At 61.0% G+C, this 14633-nt stretch overlaps 1 protein-coding gene across 6 annotated transcripts in view; it reads right to left on the bottom strand.

Annotated features, from left to right (window-relative positions):
• LPCAT1 (lysophosphatidylcholine acyltransferase 1) overlaps positions 1-10631 on the bottom strand; it is a 41154-nt gene extending 30523 nt beyond the window's left edge. For 4 of the 6 annotated variants that reach the window (XR_014262044.1, XM_082456360.1, XM_082456364.1 and 1 more), the window contains exon 1: positions 10345-10631. Coding sequence is in view for 5 of the 6 variants with exons in the window: in XM_082456360.1 (XP_082312486.1) it covers positions 10345-10479 (135 nt within the window). In the remaining variant the exon portion in view is untranslated. The remainder of the gene's footprint in view (positions 1-10344) is intronic. The other 2 variants (XM_082456361.1, XM_082456362.1) reach the window with 1 other exon arrangement.
• Positions 10632-14633: the final 4002 nt, after the last annotated feature.

Below are 14633 nucleotides of genomic sequence, written 5' to 3'. Positions count from 1 at the left end.
GCCAGCCAGGGGAGGAGCAATGAATTACACGGGACACAGAGGACACATCCCAGGGCGACAGTCGGTAAGAAAAATAAGAAACAAGACGGGACCGACCTGTGCAAGCCAATTAGATGACTTCACAACCTGGAATGAAGTGTTTTCAAGGATGGCGGACCTCGGTGAGCACACAGAAAGTAGGCCAATCACTCACGGTGGTGGGGTTGAGGGGCAGGTGAAGCCTGGCTTAACGGGGGTGCTACACGCACTGCCAGCACAGGGGCCGGGGGCGCACGGAGCCAGCGTCCAGGGTGCCCAGATCCAAGGTGTGAAGGACAAAAGGCGTCCTGCCCTGTGGGTCTCCCCAAACCCACGAGGATGGGACCCCAGGACACAGGCGCGGGGCTGACTGGTGGCCGCAGGAAGTGCCAGAGGCCAGGAGACCCCACACGGCTCCCAGCCAGGAAACCCGGCACGGGTGCAGGGAGCCACGGGGACGGCTCACCAGCTCACAGGATACAAGGGAGCAGCTCCAGGAACACGACCGTCAACTCCCCCCAGATCAGTTCACCCTCCCAAACAGCGTGGGCACCCCGTGCAGGATGCAGGCAGGCAGGGCCTGGCCACCCGCCCAGCACACAGGCCGCCAGGGGGGGCGTCAGCGATGATCTTTCCAGGGAAGGCAGGGTGCGGGCCACCCCCCAGAGAGAGAACGCACCCACAGTGCATGGGCTCAGACGGGCGGGGACACTGAGGCCCGGCCAGGAGGCGGGGCGGCTTCCCAAGGTCAGCCGCCGGTGGGAGCAAAGCCAGGTTTCGAGGAGCAGCCTGGACGAGAAGGGGCGGCCCTGGCGGCGGAGGGGGCGGGAGGAGCCCAGGCCTGGGACCCCCTCGCTCCCGTGAGTACCCTCACGTTCTCGGACCCTGGCCTGATGGGGACGAGGCCCCTACACTGACGTCCCAGCTGCCCAGGGCTCCAGAGGCATCAACGGGAAAACTGGCAACAGCCCCCAAACCGACACCCAAGCTGCTCCCGGACACACACCTGGGAGTCACACTCGCCACCTCTCTTTCTTACCCACTCCTACTGGCTCCGCCTCCAAAACAGATTGGGGTTCAGAGTTCTGCATGGCTGCAGAGTCACCCTTCGACCCCAGGTTCCCCCACGGGCGCTGCTGGACACACTGGCCTCCTTCTTCCACCTCACCTGTACCTCCCTCCCCGGGGGTCCTTCCCCAAGCTGCAGGGCCGGCTCCAGAACCCTCTCACCCCTCGGCCACAGATGAGGCCCAGAGGGCGAGGAGTGAGGGAGTCAGACAGGCGCCCCGGCCCTGACCCGGAGGAGCCTCCCGAGACAGGCCAGCTGCAGTCCCGATGGGGCACAGAGCCCACCTCTGGAGACAAGCACAGCTGGGGCAGAAGGGGAGGGAGCGGTGCGTTCTGGGGCCGGTCTTGTGCTCTCCTGGGAGCCTGGTCCTGGTCACCTCCAAGCTGCTCCACGTGGAGCAAGTTAGAGACGAGACTCGCAAATTCTGCAGAAAGATCTCCAAGGCACGTGGGAGAAACACAGGAAAGCCTCACCCAGGAAATCAATCTTGTTTTTGCTGTTACTTACATGTATTAAAACAAACAAACAAACTATAAAGCCAGGTGTTCTTGAGAATCCCGCTTTCGAGTAGACAGAAGATGCTAAAACTGCCAAGGTGACACCTGATGCCCTGGGCAAGCCTCGCTCGGGCAGGAAGCAGGCAGAGCCTCGAGGGAACACTCCACGTGCTGGACGCAGCGGCGAGAGAGAAAAAGACACATCTAACTTTATTTTTCTTAGAAAAAGCACAGTTATTGCCACAGAGTCCTACAAGCTGGCACAGTGAAGCCACAGGCCCTTGGAGGTCACAGCTGGTCCAGGACCAGCTCTGGACCCGATGCTTGAGATGCAAAGCCAGCAAATCAACCTGGAAACGCATCCCCTCTGCTTGCCCCCATCAGCAAAACACCTTTATTAAATATAAAATGCCTTCCGGTCCAAATCATAGGCTGCCTTCAAATAGGAAATAAACAGTCCTTTTCACAACTAATTCGAATAGTTAAAATACTTGAAAGCAAAAGCGAAACAGAAAAAGCTGGCATTCTGTGCCGTGGCTGTTCACTGGACCTTGTCACACCCACAGCTGCTCTCCAGAAAAGGCTTCTCTTTACCCTCAGACAGAACACGGAGTGTGGCCAGAGATCCGAGGGGTCAACAGCGAGGGGGGATGGCTAGTGGGGGCACAGGTCCTGTCCTGTGCTTATTGAGCACTTTATATTTATTGGGTACCTGGGCTTCTTTTGGGGATTTGCCCATCTACATAAAACCCGTGCCCAGATTCACACTGGACTCATTTGTCTTTTTCTTGCTAAGGTGACTGTCTTCTTGACCTCAGGCCTCCACTGCCTCACCTCTGAGGCTCTCCATCTACCTGTGTGTCTCTTAGGATAATCTGTGCCTCCACTTGGGAAATCTCTCCTTCCAGAGCCCATGCTTACTGTGTATAGAAGCTATTTCTTCTTAGCTCTCCCACTCAAATCTAAAATTAAATATAGCTTTTCTAAAGAGCTATTTTTTTCTTTCAAACTCTCAAGCAGGCCCAACTTCCCCACCATCCCGGTGATCTCTATTCAAGAGCTTTCAACTCAAATTTTAGCGCGTGTTGCCTCATCTGGAGCCTTCTGCAAAATGAGTGTCTTTCGGTAATTCACGAAGTTTACAAATCTGTCCCACAGTCCAATGCAGAGCAATTTTCCTAGATGACCATATTCACCATTTTCAACCACAGCTGACAGGGTGGTCTTGTGAGGCCGCAGTGAACACCTGTGCAGCTCTTTGAGAGATCAGAGCCACTTGGTCGGAGGGAACCCTAAGCGTGACGCCCTGCAGCCCAGGCGGCAAGGAGAACCACACACTGGCCCTTCCTCCTCCCAGCCAGGGTCCGAGGGCTCCAGGGGGGCAGGTCGAAGCCTTCGCATCAGCTGATCCTGCCCGGCTCGGCCCGCGTCTGGCCGTGGCACTCACACTGGCCTTTCACAGGGCCGGGGCATGCCGGTCCCTGGTGCCCAGACACCGCGGGCAGCCGGGGGTGGTGGGGCCCATGGTCCGCAGGCAAAGGAGGTGGGAAGGCAGCCCCAGGGTCAGCAGTCAGCAAGGAGGGGCAGTTCGGGGGCCTCGGGGGCAGTGCAGCAGAGATCGCAGCACTGGGGGCCTGAAGGAGGCCGGGCAGGGCACTCAGGCCCGGCTGGAGGCCTCGGTACATTCCAGCAGACGGCAGAGGAGCCCGCCCGGGAGGCCAGGGGAGTGGACGCTTGGGACACCGGGAGCCGCCTGCCCCGTGGACTCCGGGTCTCCAGGGCAGTTGGGAAAGGCCCCTAGAATGATAACTGGTGGGATTTGAGCACAGACGGAGGGAAGTGCAGGGGGAGCAGGGGGGGAGCTTCCCGCGGGTGCGAGGGGAGGTTGGGCCTGGAGGAGCGGGCGGGCCAGTGCGCGGGCAGGGCGGACACGTGGGGGGCGCCCACAGCCGGTGCCCCGCCCCTGCTCCTGGCCGCCGGCGCCCGCCGGGCTGGCCTCTGGGTCTTGCCTGCACCCTCCCTGGCCCTCCGCATTCCTCCTCCGACTCACTCAAGTCTTGTACGAAATCTCATCTCCTCCGGGTTTTCAGGACCCCTCTGCTGGAGACCAGAGCTCTGTCCCAGGGTCCCTGAGATTGTGACCTGCAGCCTCCGGCTGTGAAATTCACAGGCTGGAGCCCTTCTGTGGGAAGGACGGATGGGCAGAGGCAGAAAGGCTGGAAGGTGTAAGCCTTCTGGGCTGGACATTCCACCAGCACGAGGCTCAGATCGCAAAGCAGGTGCTGGTTCAGGAACTCAGCGCCACCGGACCTCCTTCCCCAGGCATCTCCCCCGTGGGGCTAGGACACCCGGTAATTCTGTGTCTGCAGAAAGGGAGCTTCCAAGGCACCGGGCTCCCCACTTGCAGAAGCGGATCCAGGAGGCTGCAAGTCCCACACAAAGGTGCCGAGGATCAGGCACCGGGGTGCAGGGCCCACCCCACCAGCGCTACCAGCAGCCTGGTCCTCGAGAATGTCTCCCCGAGGGGCTGAGAAACACGGGAGGGGGGAGCCGGGCGGCAGCTGAGGCGGGGCATCTCTGTGTCCACAGACAACAACACACTGGGCCGGAGGGTGCCACCCGAGTGAGTGCCAGGGTCCAGAGGTAACGTCCGCCGACTGGCTGGCTCACCACAGGTGGCTATGAAGCCCTGGCTGTGTCGCAGGACACGGCGGTCCCTGCCCTCGGGGCTCTCGCGCCGGCTCCTGACTGCACCACTTCTCCTGTTTTCACTGTCTGAAGCTGGGAGCATCCTACCACGCCTGGCGGGTGGCCAACAGGGGCAGGACACACGGGCAGGGGGGCCTGGGGCGGTCCCCAAGGCAGGGATGGAGGATGCTGGAGAACCCCGATGACAAAGGACCCCCCCCCCGCACAGAACGGGCCTGAGAGGCTCAGACCCAGCCCCTCGCTGCCCCCTGCCCACTCAGCTCAGAGCCGCCCAGACGTCAGACCCACTCTGGCTTGTGGCTCAAGGAGATCCCTTATCTCCAGGGCCCTTACTGCAGGGTTTGAAGAAGAGAATCTCGAAATTCCAGACCTGCAGCATTTCCCCGCTGCTTCCACCTGTTCAGCAAATACCTGCAGGAAGCGGCAGGGCCCTGGCCAGAGCGCCCTCGTCCCTCTGCTGTGGGAGCCCCCCTGGCAGCCTCGGGCTCTCTGGGGCTCCCAGCTGCAGGCAGCCCCCAAGCTGGGCACCTCCTACTCACCCCCCCCTCAGGTACCAAGAGCACCCCCAGGACGTCCCGGCTCAACCCCAGCGCAACGGCTGGAGGCCCCTCACCAACATTCTGCCTCCAGGCCCGCGGCTGTGGGGAGCCCCAGGGAACACCCTGGCGCCACCCCCAACTGCAAGGGGTTCCCCCCAACCACATCCTGCCTCTAATCCCAGCTTTGGGACGTCCCCTCTAGCTGCAAGGCGACCCACGGGTACATTCTGTACCTCCCCCAGCAGCAGGCAGCCCCCCAGAACACCCCAGCTCTGCCCGCCCCCCACCGCCGGTTGCAGGTAGCCCCTGGCCCGCCAGTTACGTCGTGGGCTGGGCTGGGCCCGGCACTGGGCCCTGCGGCTGCTCAGGGGAACAGGAGTGGAGAGGAGCCTGGGCAGCTCGTCCCCCAGCCAGGCAGTCACTCCTGAGCACCCTGGGGAAGCGGGGAGGTGACCGGTCTGAGGTTCCTGAGGACCAGGTACAGGTGCGGCAGTGATGGAAGGAGAGGGCGGGGCCAGGGCAGGCAGCCGGGAGACCACTGCACTGGGGGGGAGACTGGAAGCAGAAGTGGCCCCGGCTACTCTGGGGGGAGGGAGGAGGGGCTCCGCATCCCACACCAACCCCTCCGTGCCGGGTGGTCGCAGGCCAGCAACCAGCAGAAGGAAGGGAGCCAGGGCGGGGGACAGGGGTCCAGCTGGAGAGACCCAGTGAGGGGGTGCAGATCGTGAGTCACACGCACAAAAGCGTCCACTGGCTCCTGCCTCCTGGTGAGAGAGACCTGCTGCTAGCGAAGGGAGGTTCTGTCGCTCGCTCTGTACGTGGGACAGCTGTTACCCCTCCAGGGCTAGCGAACAGACCCGGTAGAAAAGACCCCCGCCTTGGGGCGGGCGTTCAGTGCCGGGTCCAGCCCATCGGCATCCCCGCTGCCTTGGGCACTGAGGTCGCTCTGTGCTCCCGGGCTCCTCGGGTGGCAAGGAGCAGCAGGGCCCGTCGGGTGGCCCGTCCTCCCCTGCCGGACCTCAGGACCCCGAGCACGACCCCGCAAGGTGAGGTCCAGCTCCGTGTTCCCATCCTAGGGGACTGAAAGGTTAAAAGCGTGAAAGATGTAGTTTAAAAAGCTCTTAAGTGGCAACTAACTTTTTAGGGAAAATAACTCACTCCTCTGGGCCTAACATGGAAACACGAGTCAGGGGTACACAGGCCGCAGTCCCAGGCGCCTCGGCTCGGCCCCCATCCAGGACCCCCGCGGAGCGCCACCGAGGACGCTGTGCCCAAGGGGGGCCCGGAGGCCGGCAGCCGTGTGCGCGGTGATGAAGGGCATTCAGCCACGGTTACACCCCGGCCCACAAGGCTGGAACGTGGTCAAAACACCAAGGAACGTGCGAATGAGCAAATTACTGCAAACCTTGCACTGACGGCCGAGCGGTGACTTGGGCTTTAGGACAAACCCGCTACCGCATTTCCACAGGGTATTTCCAAACACATGCTTTCCTCTGGGCTCATTTCAGAATAACTCACAGCAAGACTAAAGGTTTACGGGACACGGAAACACCAACCCTAACTTGCAGCGAACCCGCGAGAACGGGGCTCGGGCCCCGCCCGCTGGGCCTGGTGGCCCTTGTCCTGGTGGCCCTTGTCCTGGCTGTGTGGGCGACAGCCCGGGGGCAGGTGGGCAGGGCCCGGCTTCGTGACAGGGGCTCCTGGAGGCCGTGCTGAGACTCGCTGGGTACAGGAGCCCACAGGGCACCTCCTCAGACGGTCCCCGGGCCTGCGGGCACGGGGCGGGCCGGGCCCACTCTCAGGGACAAAAACCTGCTTTTTGAAAATGAGAAATAAGACTGTGCTTTGCTCAGCACTAAGAAATTAAAGCGAGTGTAAGAGAAAGCTGTGTGTATGTGCGTGTGTGTGTGTGTCTCACTTCAGGAGAGAAGAGCGCAAGAAATGAAAAGTGGAATCCTGCACCCTTGAATCCCCCGTCTCAGGCCTCAACGTTAACCACAACTAAGTTTCACACGCGCATCCTTCCAGAAAATTAGAATCAGATTACAGGAGGCTCCCGGTGAGCTGGAAGAGAAAGCGGCGGCTCAGACATCTGCTCTGGGCCAGCCCGTGCTGCCCGGAGTCCGGGGACAGCACAGGACCCGGGCCTCGGCCTCCTCAGCTGGACATGAGGACGCGGCCCCCCACCCTCCACCCGCCTGCCTTCCGGGGCTGCGCTCCCGGGTCCTCAGCAGCCCTCAGAAGGGGACTCTGGGGCCGCGGCCTCCCAGGTGCCCAGGGACACAGCCCGCCGCTGCTGCCACAGGACGCGTGCTCTCCCGGAAGGCCTCCATCTCCCGTTCCCAGTTTCTATAATCGCCAGCCCCTCGAGAACACGGGCGTCAGGCCGGGCCACCTCCCCATTCACCCGTCCCCCTGCGACCGCCCGCCACCAGGCACAGCGCTGGGGCCGTGGCAGGGGTCGGATGAAGACTTGCTCCCCGTGGAGTCTCCCGCGCGGAGCACCCAGACGGGAGGCTGGTGAGGGCGCGCAGGTGGGCCTGCTGTGTGCGCACGTGGGGCCGGGGCACTGGGGCCACGGCGCCTGTGAACAGCAGCCTTCCCTTGAGCGGCCGGGGAGCGTGCAGGGCGCGGGCTCCCTGCCCCGGAGCGGCTGCCCCAACTCGGCATCCAGACAGAGCCCCAGACGCGGGCATTTGGGTCAGAACTGGGAGAGAAAGATCGCCCACTTCTGGGTAATTAGACTCCACGCAGGCTGCCGAGCAGGTCCGTGCCTGGAGTCGCCCCTCCTGTGATCCTCTCTGAGGACTGGACCGGGGCGAGGGGTGCACGCAGGGTCTCTCCCTCCGAGGGCTCAGTTCCAAGGTGTTTGGGAAACCAGGCTGCTCTCCAGGAAGTACACTCTCGGTGACACTGGTTCAGGGGGTTCAGAAATGGGGAAGCACCAGAGCTGGAGGGGATGTGCTCACACCCGCGGCTTCCAGAGGGAAGTACCCAAACACCCGGTGACGTCGAACCACCGCCTGACTCCAAATCACAGGGTGATGATATGATATTCCACTATTCATAGTTTTTCAGATCTTAACATGTTGTTTTCTGTCCAAAGAGATGCTTAAGCTCCTCACTAAAGCTGCAGTTAAATGACAGATGGGCCAACTGGTCATTAATCCCCAGACACGCGGGAGCCCCTCCCCTACAGCAAATGCCAGCAGGTAAATATAGGCACACTTACTGTTCTATCTCAACTAAGAATTTAGGTGAGCTTCTGAGCGGCCCCCGGGTGTCTCGGACATTGCAGGATCCATTTATGTATTGATTTCGGGAGGCGGGCTTTCTTTGCTTGGATAGGCCAGTCCACTCTGCTCAAACTTTACCATAACAAAGTATGGTAAAGGGGGAAAGCTTTGCAGAACATTGTTGGTAAAAAGCAAAATGCTTCTGCAGACCGGGACTTGGAAATTGGAGAGTACAGACTACACCTGGGGCCTCAGACCCCTGGGCAGAAACAGGACTTTGTTACAAATACCCCAAGATTATTCTGACCCAGCCTCTGAAACACTGCAACAAGGTACAAACAAAGTATCCCTCCCTTGGAGGCAGGTGAAAACATGCCACCCACCTGTTCTTTTTTTTTTCCTCACACACCTATTCTTTTTCTGAACTCATCCAGATGCTGAGGCGACAACAGCCCACAGCTGGGACCCTCCAATTCCCAACCCTGTGACCCTGTGACCACCTGAGGGGGGCCAGGGTTTCAGACTCTGCTCTGACATCTGTCCCTTCGCTTGTTCATTCCCTCAACAGCCAGCTGGCTCTCCGTGTGGCCCCTCCATCCCCTGGGCCAGTGAGCACAGTCCCGGGCAGGACAGACCTGACCCCCCCGCCCCGTGCGCCCGCAGTAACGGGGGCTGCCAGAGTGACAGGGACACAGAGGAGGCCCTCCAGGGCGCAGGGGGCTTCCTGCTGGCGGAGGTATTTCACCCCAGACCTGAGGGAGGAGCAGAGGGGCCGGGAGACAGTGACAGCTCTGCAGCAGCGGGAGCCAAGGGTGACAGGCCTGGGGGGCACTGGAAACCCCCCGAAGGACTCCGGGCTCCATCCCAGGGAGCCCCCTCCCGAGGGTTCTAAGCAGCGGGAGGGAGACCCTGGAAGCAGGGGGCGGGGGTGTGGTAGCGACTGGGGGCTCACTCAGGAGCTCAGAGGAAGCCACCTGAGCCCCACCTGGAGGAGACAAGGGGGCGTGTGAGCCAGTGAGGACGAGGAGGGAGGCACCAGGGGACCACCAGGCGGGCGGGGTGGGACAGCCCTGTCCCTCCGTGTCGCCAGGGGGGCTGCCGCTCTCCGTTCCCCCCACCACCCTCAGTCTTCTGCCCGTTTCTGCTCCCACTGACAATCTCTGGACCCACCAAGGGGGCGGTTAGAGAAAAGGCAGGCGTCTGGGGAAATGACAGTTTTAGACTGACTTCAAGAACTTTTCACTTTAATATTATTTCAGATGAGTTACTTTACACATTTAAAAAACTCCGATCTTCCCACAAAAAGTGTTGTCCCCGTTCGAGGTGTACTCCCCACTGGCTAGACAACCCCTGGAGACCCGAAACTTCCCTGCTTCTATGCATAGTTTTGGAGTCAAAGAAAGGCCCTCCTGTGAGCAATCCTACAGCAAGGCGGACACAGCTCACGGTCGGCTCAGAGATCCCACCAGGTCAGAGAAGTAGCCCTCCAGGTCGGGAGCCACGTGAAGGCAGGGGACAAGTGTAGGGGCCGCCCTGCTTCCTTGCTTCCTGCAGCCGCCGTCCCTCAGCCAGGACCAGACCACCCCACAGATAAAACGTGCCAGAAGCAGGCCGCCTGCGCGCTGTACCCCAGGCTGGACCAGGCTGGACGCGACCGGTTCTGGCCGCAGACTAACCGCCAAGGGAGTCCCCCAGAAACAACGTGGAAACCCGCAGACACAGAACCCTCCTGCCGGCAGCTCCAGGGGAGCCCACAGTCCGCACCCCACTGACGCCGGCACTGACTCAAGTGACCAAAGAGGTCCCCACACACGAAGCGCATCAAGTGACGAAGTCACATCCAGGGGGAGCCGCTCCGGTACCGCGCGGGGCCTGCACGCGGCGGCAGTGGACGCCAGGACCAGGAGAGAGCGCGGCGCCGACCGACCGGGGTGCGGGTACGAGATCGGGGTGCAGGGGCCAGGGCAAAGGGCGGCGGGGTCCAGGGATCAGGGAAAGGAGGATGGACCCGGGAGCGGGGACCTGGGGAAAGAGGATGCGGAGCCAGGTTCAGGGCACTGGCGGTGGGAACCAGGGTGACAGGAACCGGGGATGGGGTGAGGACGGCGGGGGATGCAGGCTGCGGGTCGCAGTGAAGTGTGGCGATCGCGGGCCCCGGGGCGCCGCGGGGCTGGGCCGCGCCCAAGGTCCCCTTCCCGGCCCCCTCCGGCCGCGCATCCCCGACCCTCGGCGCGGCCCCGGGCCCGAGGCGGGCTGGGCACACGACGGACACCCACCTGGGCCTTCTGCAGGGCGCTGAGACGCAGCTCGTGCACGAAAGGGTTCCGCCCCGGGGGCGCCAGCCGCCGCGCGTCGCCGGCCCCCGCGCTGGAGGCGGGGGCGGCTCGGGGATCGCGTCCCCGCAGCCTCATGGCCGCGCCGCCCGCGGCGAGGGGAGCGGGGCGCCGGGCCGGGCGAGGAGCGGGTCGCGGAGCTGGACGCAGAGCTGGGCGCGGGGCGCCGGGCGCGGGCAGAGGATGCGCGGCGTCTGGAGCGGGCCAGGCGCGCGGCCGCGCAGGCGCGGGAGGGGAGGCTGCATGACGTGGGCGGGGCGGGGCGGGCGGGGGGCGCCGGCGGGGTGGGCGGGGCGGGGCGGGGAGGGGCGTGCTTGTTCGCCCCGCCCCCCGCGGGTCCGGAGAGACCGCCCCAGCGCGCGCAGGCAGCCCAGGGCTCCGCGCGCTGCTACCGGGTGTGCCGGCCGGAGCCGTTGGGCGCGGGTCCCGAGGGGCGCCGAGGCCCTGGCGGAGAGCCTCTCGCGGTGGCCTGACCACAGGGACTCACGAGCCGGGCCTGGTCCCGGAGAAGGGGCGATCGAGTCCCCAGCGCGGCGCGGCCCGCCACGTTCCCCCCTTACGCCGCTCAGGGCGCCGACCCGGGGCGCGGCCTGTGGAGCGGAAGGAGTGCAGCGACGTGGAGATGGGGCGGGCACGCGCTACCCCGGGCTGTGGGTGCAGAGCCCCAGAGCAGTCCCCGCGGGGAGGCAGCCCCAGCTGCCCAAATCCCGAGGGACACTATTGAGCAGCGCCTGGCCAGGAGCACGTGTGAGAGGTTCCGCTGGGTCCCCGTCCCAGACCCAGCTCCCTTGGCTTTTCTCCCTCCTCACCTGTCCTCCTCAGAAGGGCTACGCTGCGCTGCTCCTTGGTCCTGCCAGCCCTGGCTGTGGGCTGCACCAGGAGCCCCTGAGAGCAGGCCTCATCCCAGACGCACGGGGTCCACTCAGACCACAGGGTCCAGGGACCCAGTGGTTTGAGAAGGGGGTGATGAATCTTTCTCATTCCCTAAGGACTCTAGTTCTTGGAATTACTCTTTTGGGTGAAGGGGGTACACGGGGGATCCCTAATTTGTGGCACAGTACTAACTAGGGCAAATGCAAAATAACTCCCTGTTCCAAGTCTATAAATTTCAAAAAGTCACCGCAAACCTTTCGTGTCAAGAACAGCTACATTTCTGCACGTCTCTCCTTGTGGCCCCGACAGGCAGGTGAAGAAGCGCAGGACCAGGCAGTGGTGGTGGGTGAGGAAGGACGCCCGAAACCTTGGGAAGGAGCCCCAGCTCTTCCCGCATTGCTCTGCGGCTGCCCGGCTGACCTTCTCCAAAGCCCTGGGCTCCTGGGGCATCTGTGTTCTCCTGGGCAGCACGTCAGGGGGTGATCTGCCCTCTGATAACCCAGCCAATACCCTCACGGATCACGTGGTGAGGCCTTGCCATGCTGAGGGCCCTTCTGTGTTTAGATGGAGAGAGAGAGACGTTGGGGGAAGGAGGGCCAAAAGGGAGGCCGGTGGTCCCCCCTGAAGTCTCCGGCATCCTGCATGCATTGTTAATACAGAAGGGAAAGTGCAGGGCTGGGTCCAAACTTCTTCAAAGCCTCAGGCTCGACCTGGGCAAGTGACCACTCCTCAGAACCTCGGTTGTCACATCTGTAAAAGGCAACTCGAGCAGTGCCTGCCTTGTCCACCATGCTGTGACCACACGAAAGCCCCGGGGGTCATGATGGACCTTACTTCTGGTGGACACCGGTGGGCTCCATTTCCTTTGCCTCTGAGGCCATTGGCCCTCTGCTGACCTCCTGGACATTCGGTGGGCAGTTGCTCTGACGGCTGGGAGAGCTGGTGGGATGGTGCGGGGGGCTGGGCAGTGTGAGGGGAAGCGGGTGAGGGAGGGATGCTCCACTCATTGACAACAAGCAGAAGCCTGGTGGACCCCGAGAGGCCGAGGAGGGCGGAAGGCAGCCAGGAGAGCGGGGCCAGGGAGAGAGGGGTGATTCTCTGGAGTCACCCCCCCCCCCCAGGAGGACCGACCAGGATAGAACTGGGATGGCCACTCAGTAGCAGTAGCCAGCGGTGGAGACCAGCCTGCAGTGGGCCGTGGGGAAAGCTGGGTGATGGAGGAGCAGGAGGGAAGCGGAGGCCTGGGGAGGGGAGGGGTTCGGATCCAGGACTGTCTCTTTGGGGAAGGGCTGGGGGCAGGAGGCAAAAAGCCAGCCCTACAGGGAAGGTTGAAACCCCCATTGTGGCCCCATCTCAGTCCTGAAGGATCCCGGATCAGGGGAAGGGACAGGACGGGCTGGGACGGGCTGGGGAGCCCTCTCTGCTACAGCTGGAAAGGAGGGCAGCTACCCGCTGGGGATGAGGGTCCTCCGTGTGGGGGGAAGTCGCGGGGGGGAAGTCAGTTTTGGGGACTGAGAACGCCGGGTAGGGGCTGGGGGGAGGGTGCTGCGGGCTCGGAAGAGGGGCTGGGAAGCTTGTTGGCTCGCACTGGTCATTCGCACCTAGGCTTCAATTTTCATAGTGTAATGGAATATTCCGGAAGTCCCAGAGGGCTCTGGAAGCTTGGTCGGGAGAAGCTGGTCTTGGGCAAGCAGTTATAAGCAGTTTCTTTTGCTAGAGGAGAAAGAAAGCTTTCAATCATTTTGGACCTTTGTTTCTCGGTTTTGGAAAAACCACAAGGTGGGTCCTTTAACCACTAAATCCCGTCGCCTGGAATCTCCAGGAACCCTCGGACCCTGGACACTGGGACCCAGGAGCTGCTGGCTGTGCTCTGGGGACACAGCTGTGTCCCTGCACCTCCCCGCTCTTGCTGTGCTCGGTTTGGGGAAGGTGGATGTAGCGAGAACCACTTCCCGCGCTCCAGATGCACGGAGCGCAGGTGGTACCTGCCTCTTCCTGGGTGGTGAGGTAGTTTTGGTTTGTTTAGTTTTTGAATTTTAGAGTTAATTACAGGAGAGGAAGAGATATTCTTTCATTTTCTTCTAATATTTATTTTTAGTTCTGCCTTTCATGGTTGTTTCTAACCCATGTACAGATTTTTCTTCTTACACAGTGACCCGATATTTTCAACACCATTGATCAATCTGTGTCTCCCACTTGTAGTCTCTCTTTGGGCATGAAGAGAAGTGTTTATAAAGCTATTTCTGGGTGCTCTATTTTATTCCATTGGTTTGTGTGCTCCTGTGCTGGTACCACACTGTTCTAACCTCTATACCTTTGGATTAATGTGCCTTAGTCACCAGTAGGATGAATTCTGGTTGGCGCTTCAAGAATTGTCTTAATCAGACTTCCCCAGTAGCGCAGTGGTTAAGAATCCACCTGCCAATGCAGGGGACACGGGTTCGAGCCCTGTTCCGGGAAGATCCCACATGCCGCGGAGCAACTAAGCCTGTGCGCCGCAACTACTGAGCCTGCACTCTAGAGCCCGCGAACCACAACTACTGAAGCCCATGTGCCATAATTACTGAAGCCCGCGTGCCTAGAGCCCGTGCTCTGCAACAAGAGAAGCCACCGCAATGAGAAGCCCATGCACCACAACAAAGAGTAGCCCCTGCTCTCCACAACTAGAGAAAGCCCACGTGCAGCAAGGAAGACCTGATGCAGCCAAAAATAAAATAAATTTAAAAAAAAAGAATTGTCTTAATGATTCATAGAACTTAATTTTTCCTTCCAAATTATAGAATCAGTTTGTGCAGTTACTCAAAATTCCCACTGGCAGTTTTGTTTTGAATTGCATGACGTGTATAGATTACTTTGGTAAGAGGAATTTGTTTTAATTTGCGGTAAGACACACAGTTCCAGGAAGACGGTCACAGAGGAAGAAGTTTTGCTCACAGTACCCTAGAGACAGGAGTGGTGACAAGCCGCTGGGGGCCCCTGGGAAGCACCAGGTTAGTCAGGAGGCAGAGGGCAAGGACAAAGTGTGGGCAGGACCCTTCCCTGTGGTCTCCACCGGTGGGAATGGGCTGGACAGAGCAAACAGGCTTAGAATTGGCTAGTGTGAATAACTTCAGTGGGTTCCAGAGTGTCAGGACTGTTCCTGATTGTGCCAGTGGCCGTGAGTCTGAGAGCCCCATAGGGGAGAGGGTTGGACGTGGGCTCTGGATTGGCCGGTTTGCATTTGAAGGGTGAGCTCCCAGGGAATTAGCCCCAAGGGTGGTCCCTCAGAGTCAGCAAGACTCCAAGATGTCAAAGTATCAGAAAACATAAAAAATAAAAAACACGATGAATACAGAAGATACAGATACTTTGCAATTTTA

This window comes from Balaenoptera physalus (genome assembly GCF_965194825.1).
Source record: "Balaenoptera physalus genome assembly, chromosome: 3".
Lineage (NCBI taxonomy): Eukaryota > Metazoa > Chordata > Mammalia > Artiodactyla > Balaenopteridae > Balaenoptera > Balaenoptera physalus.
The sequence above is the reverse complement of the archived record's forward strand: the minus strand, read 5'-3'. Positions and strand labels throughout refer to the sequence as shown.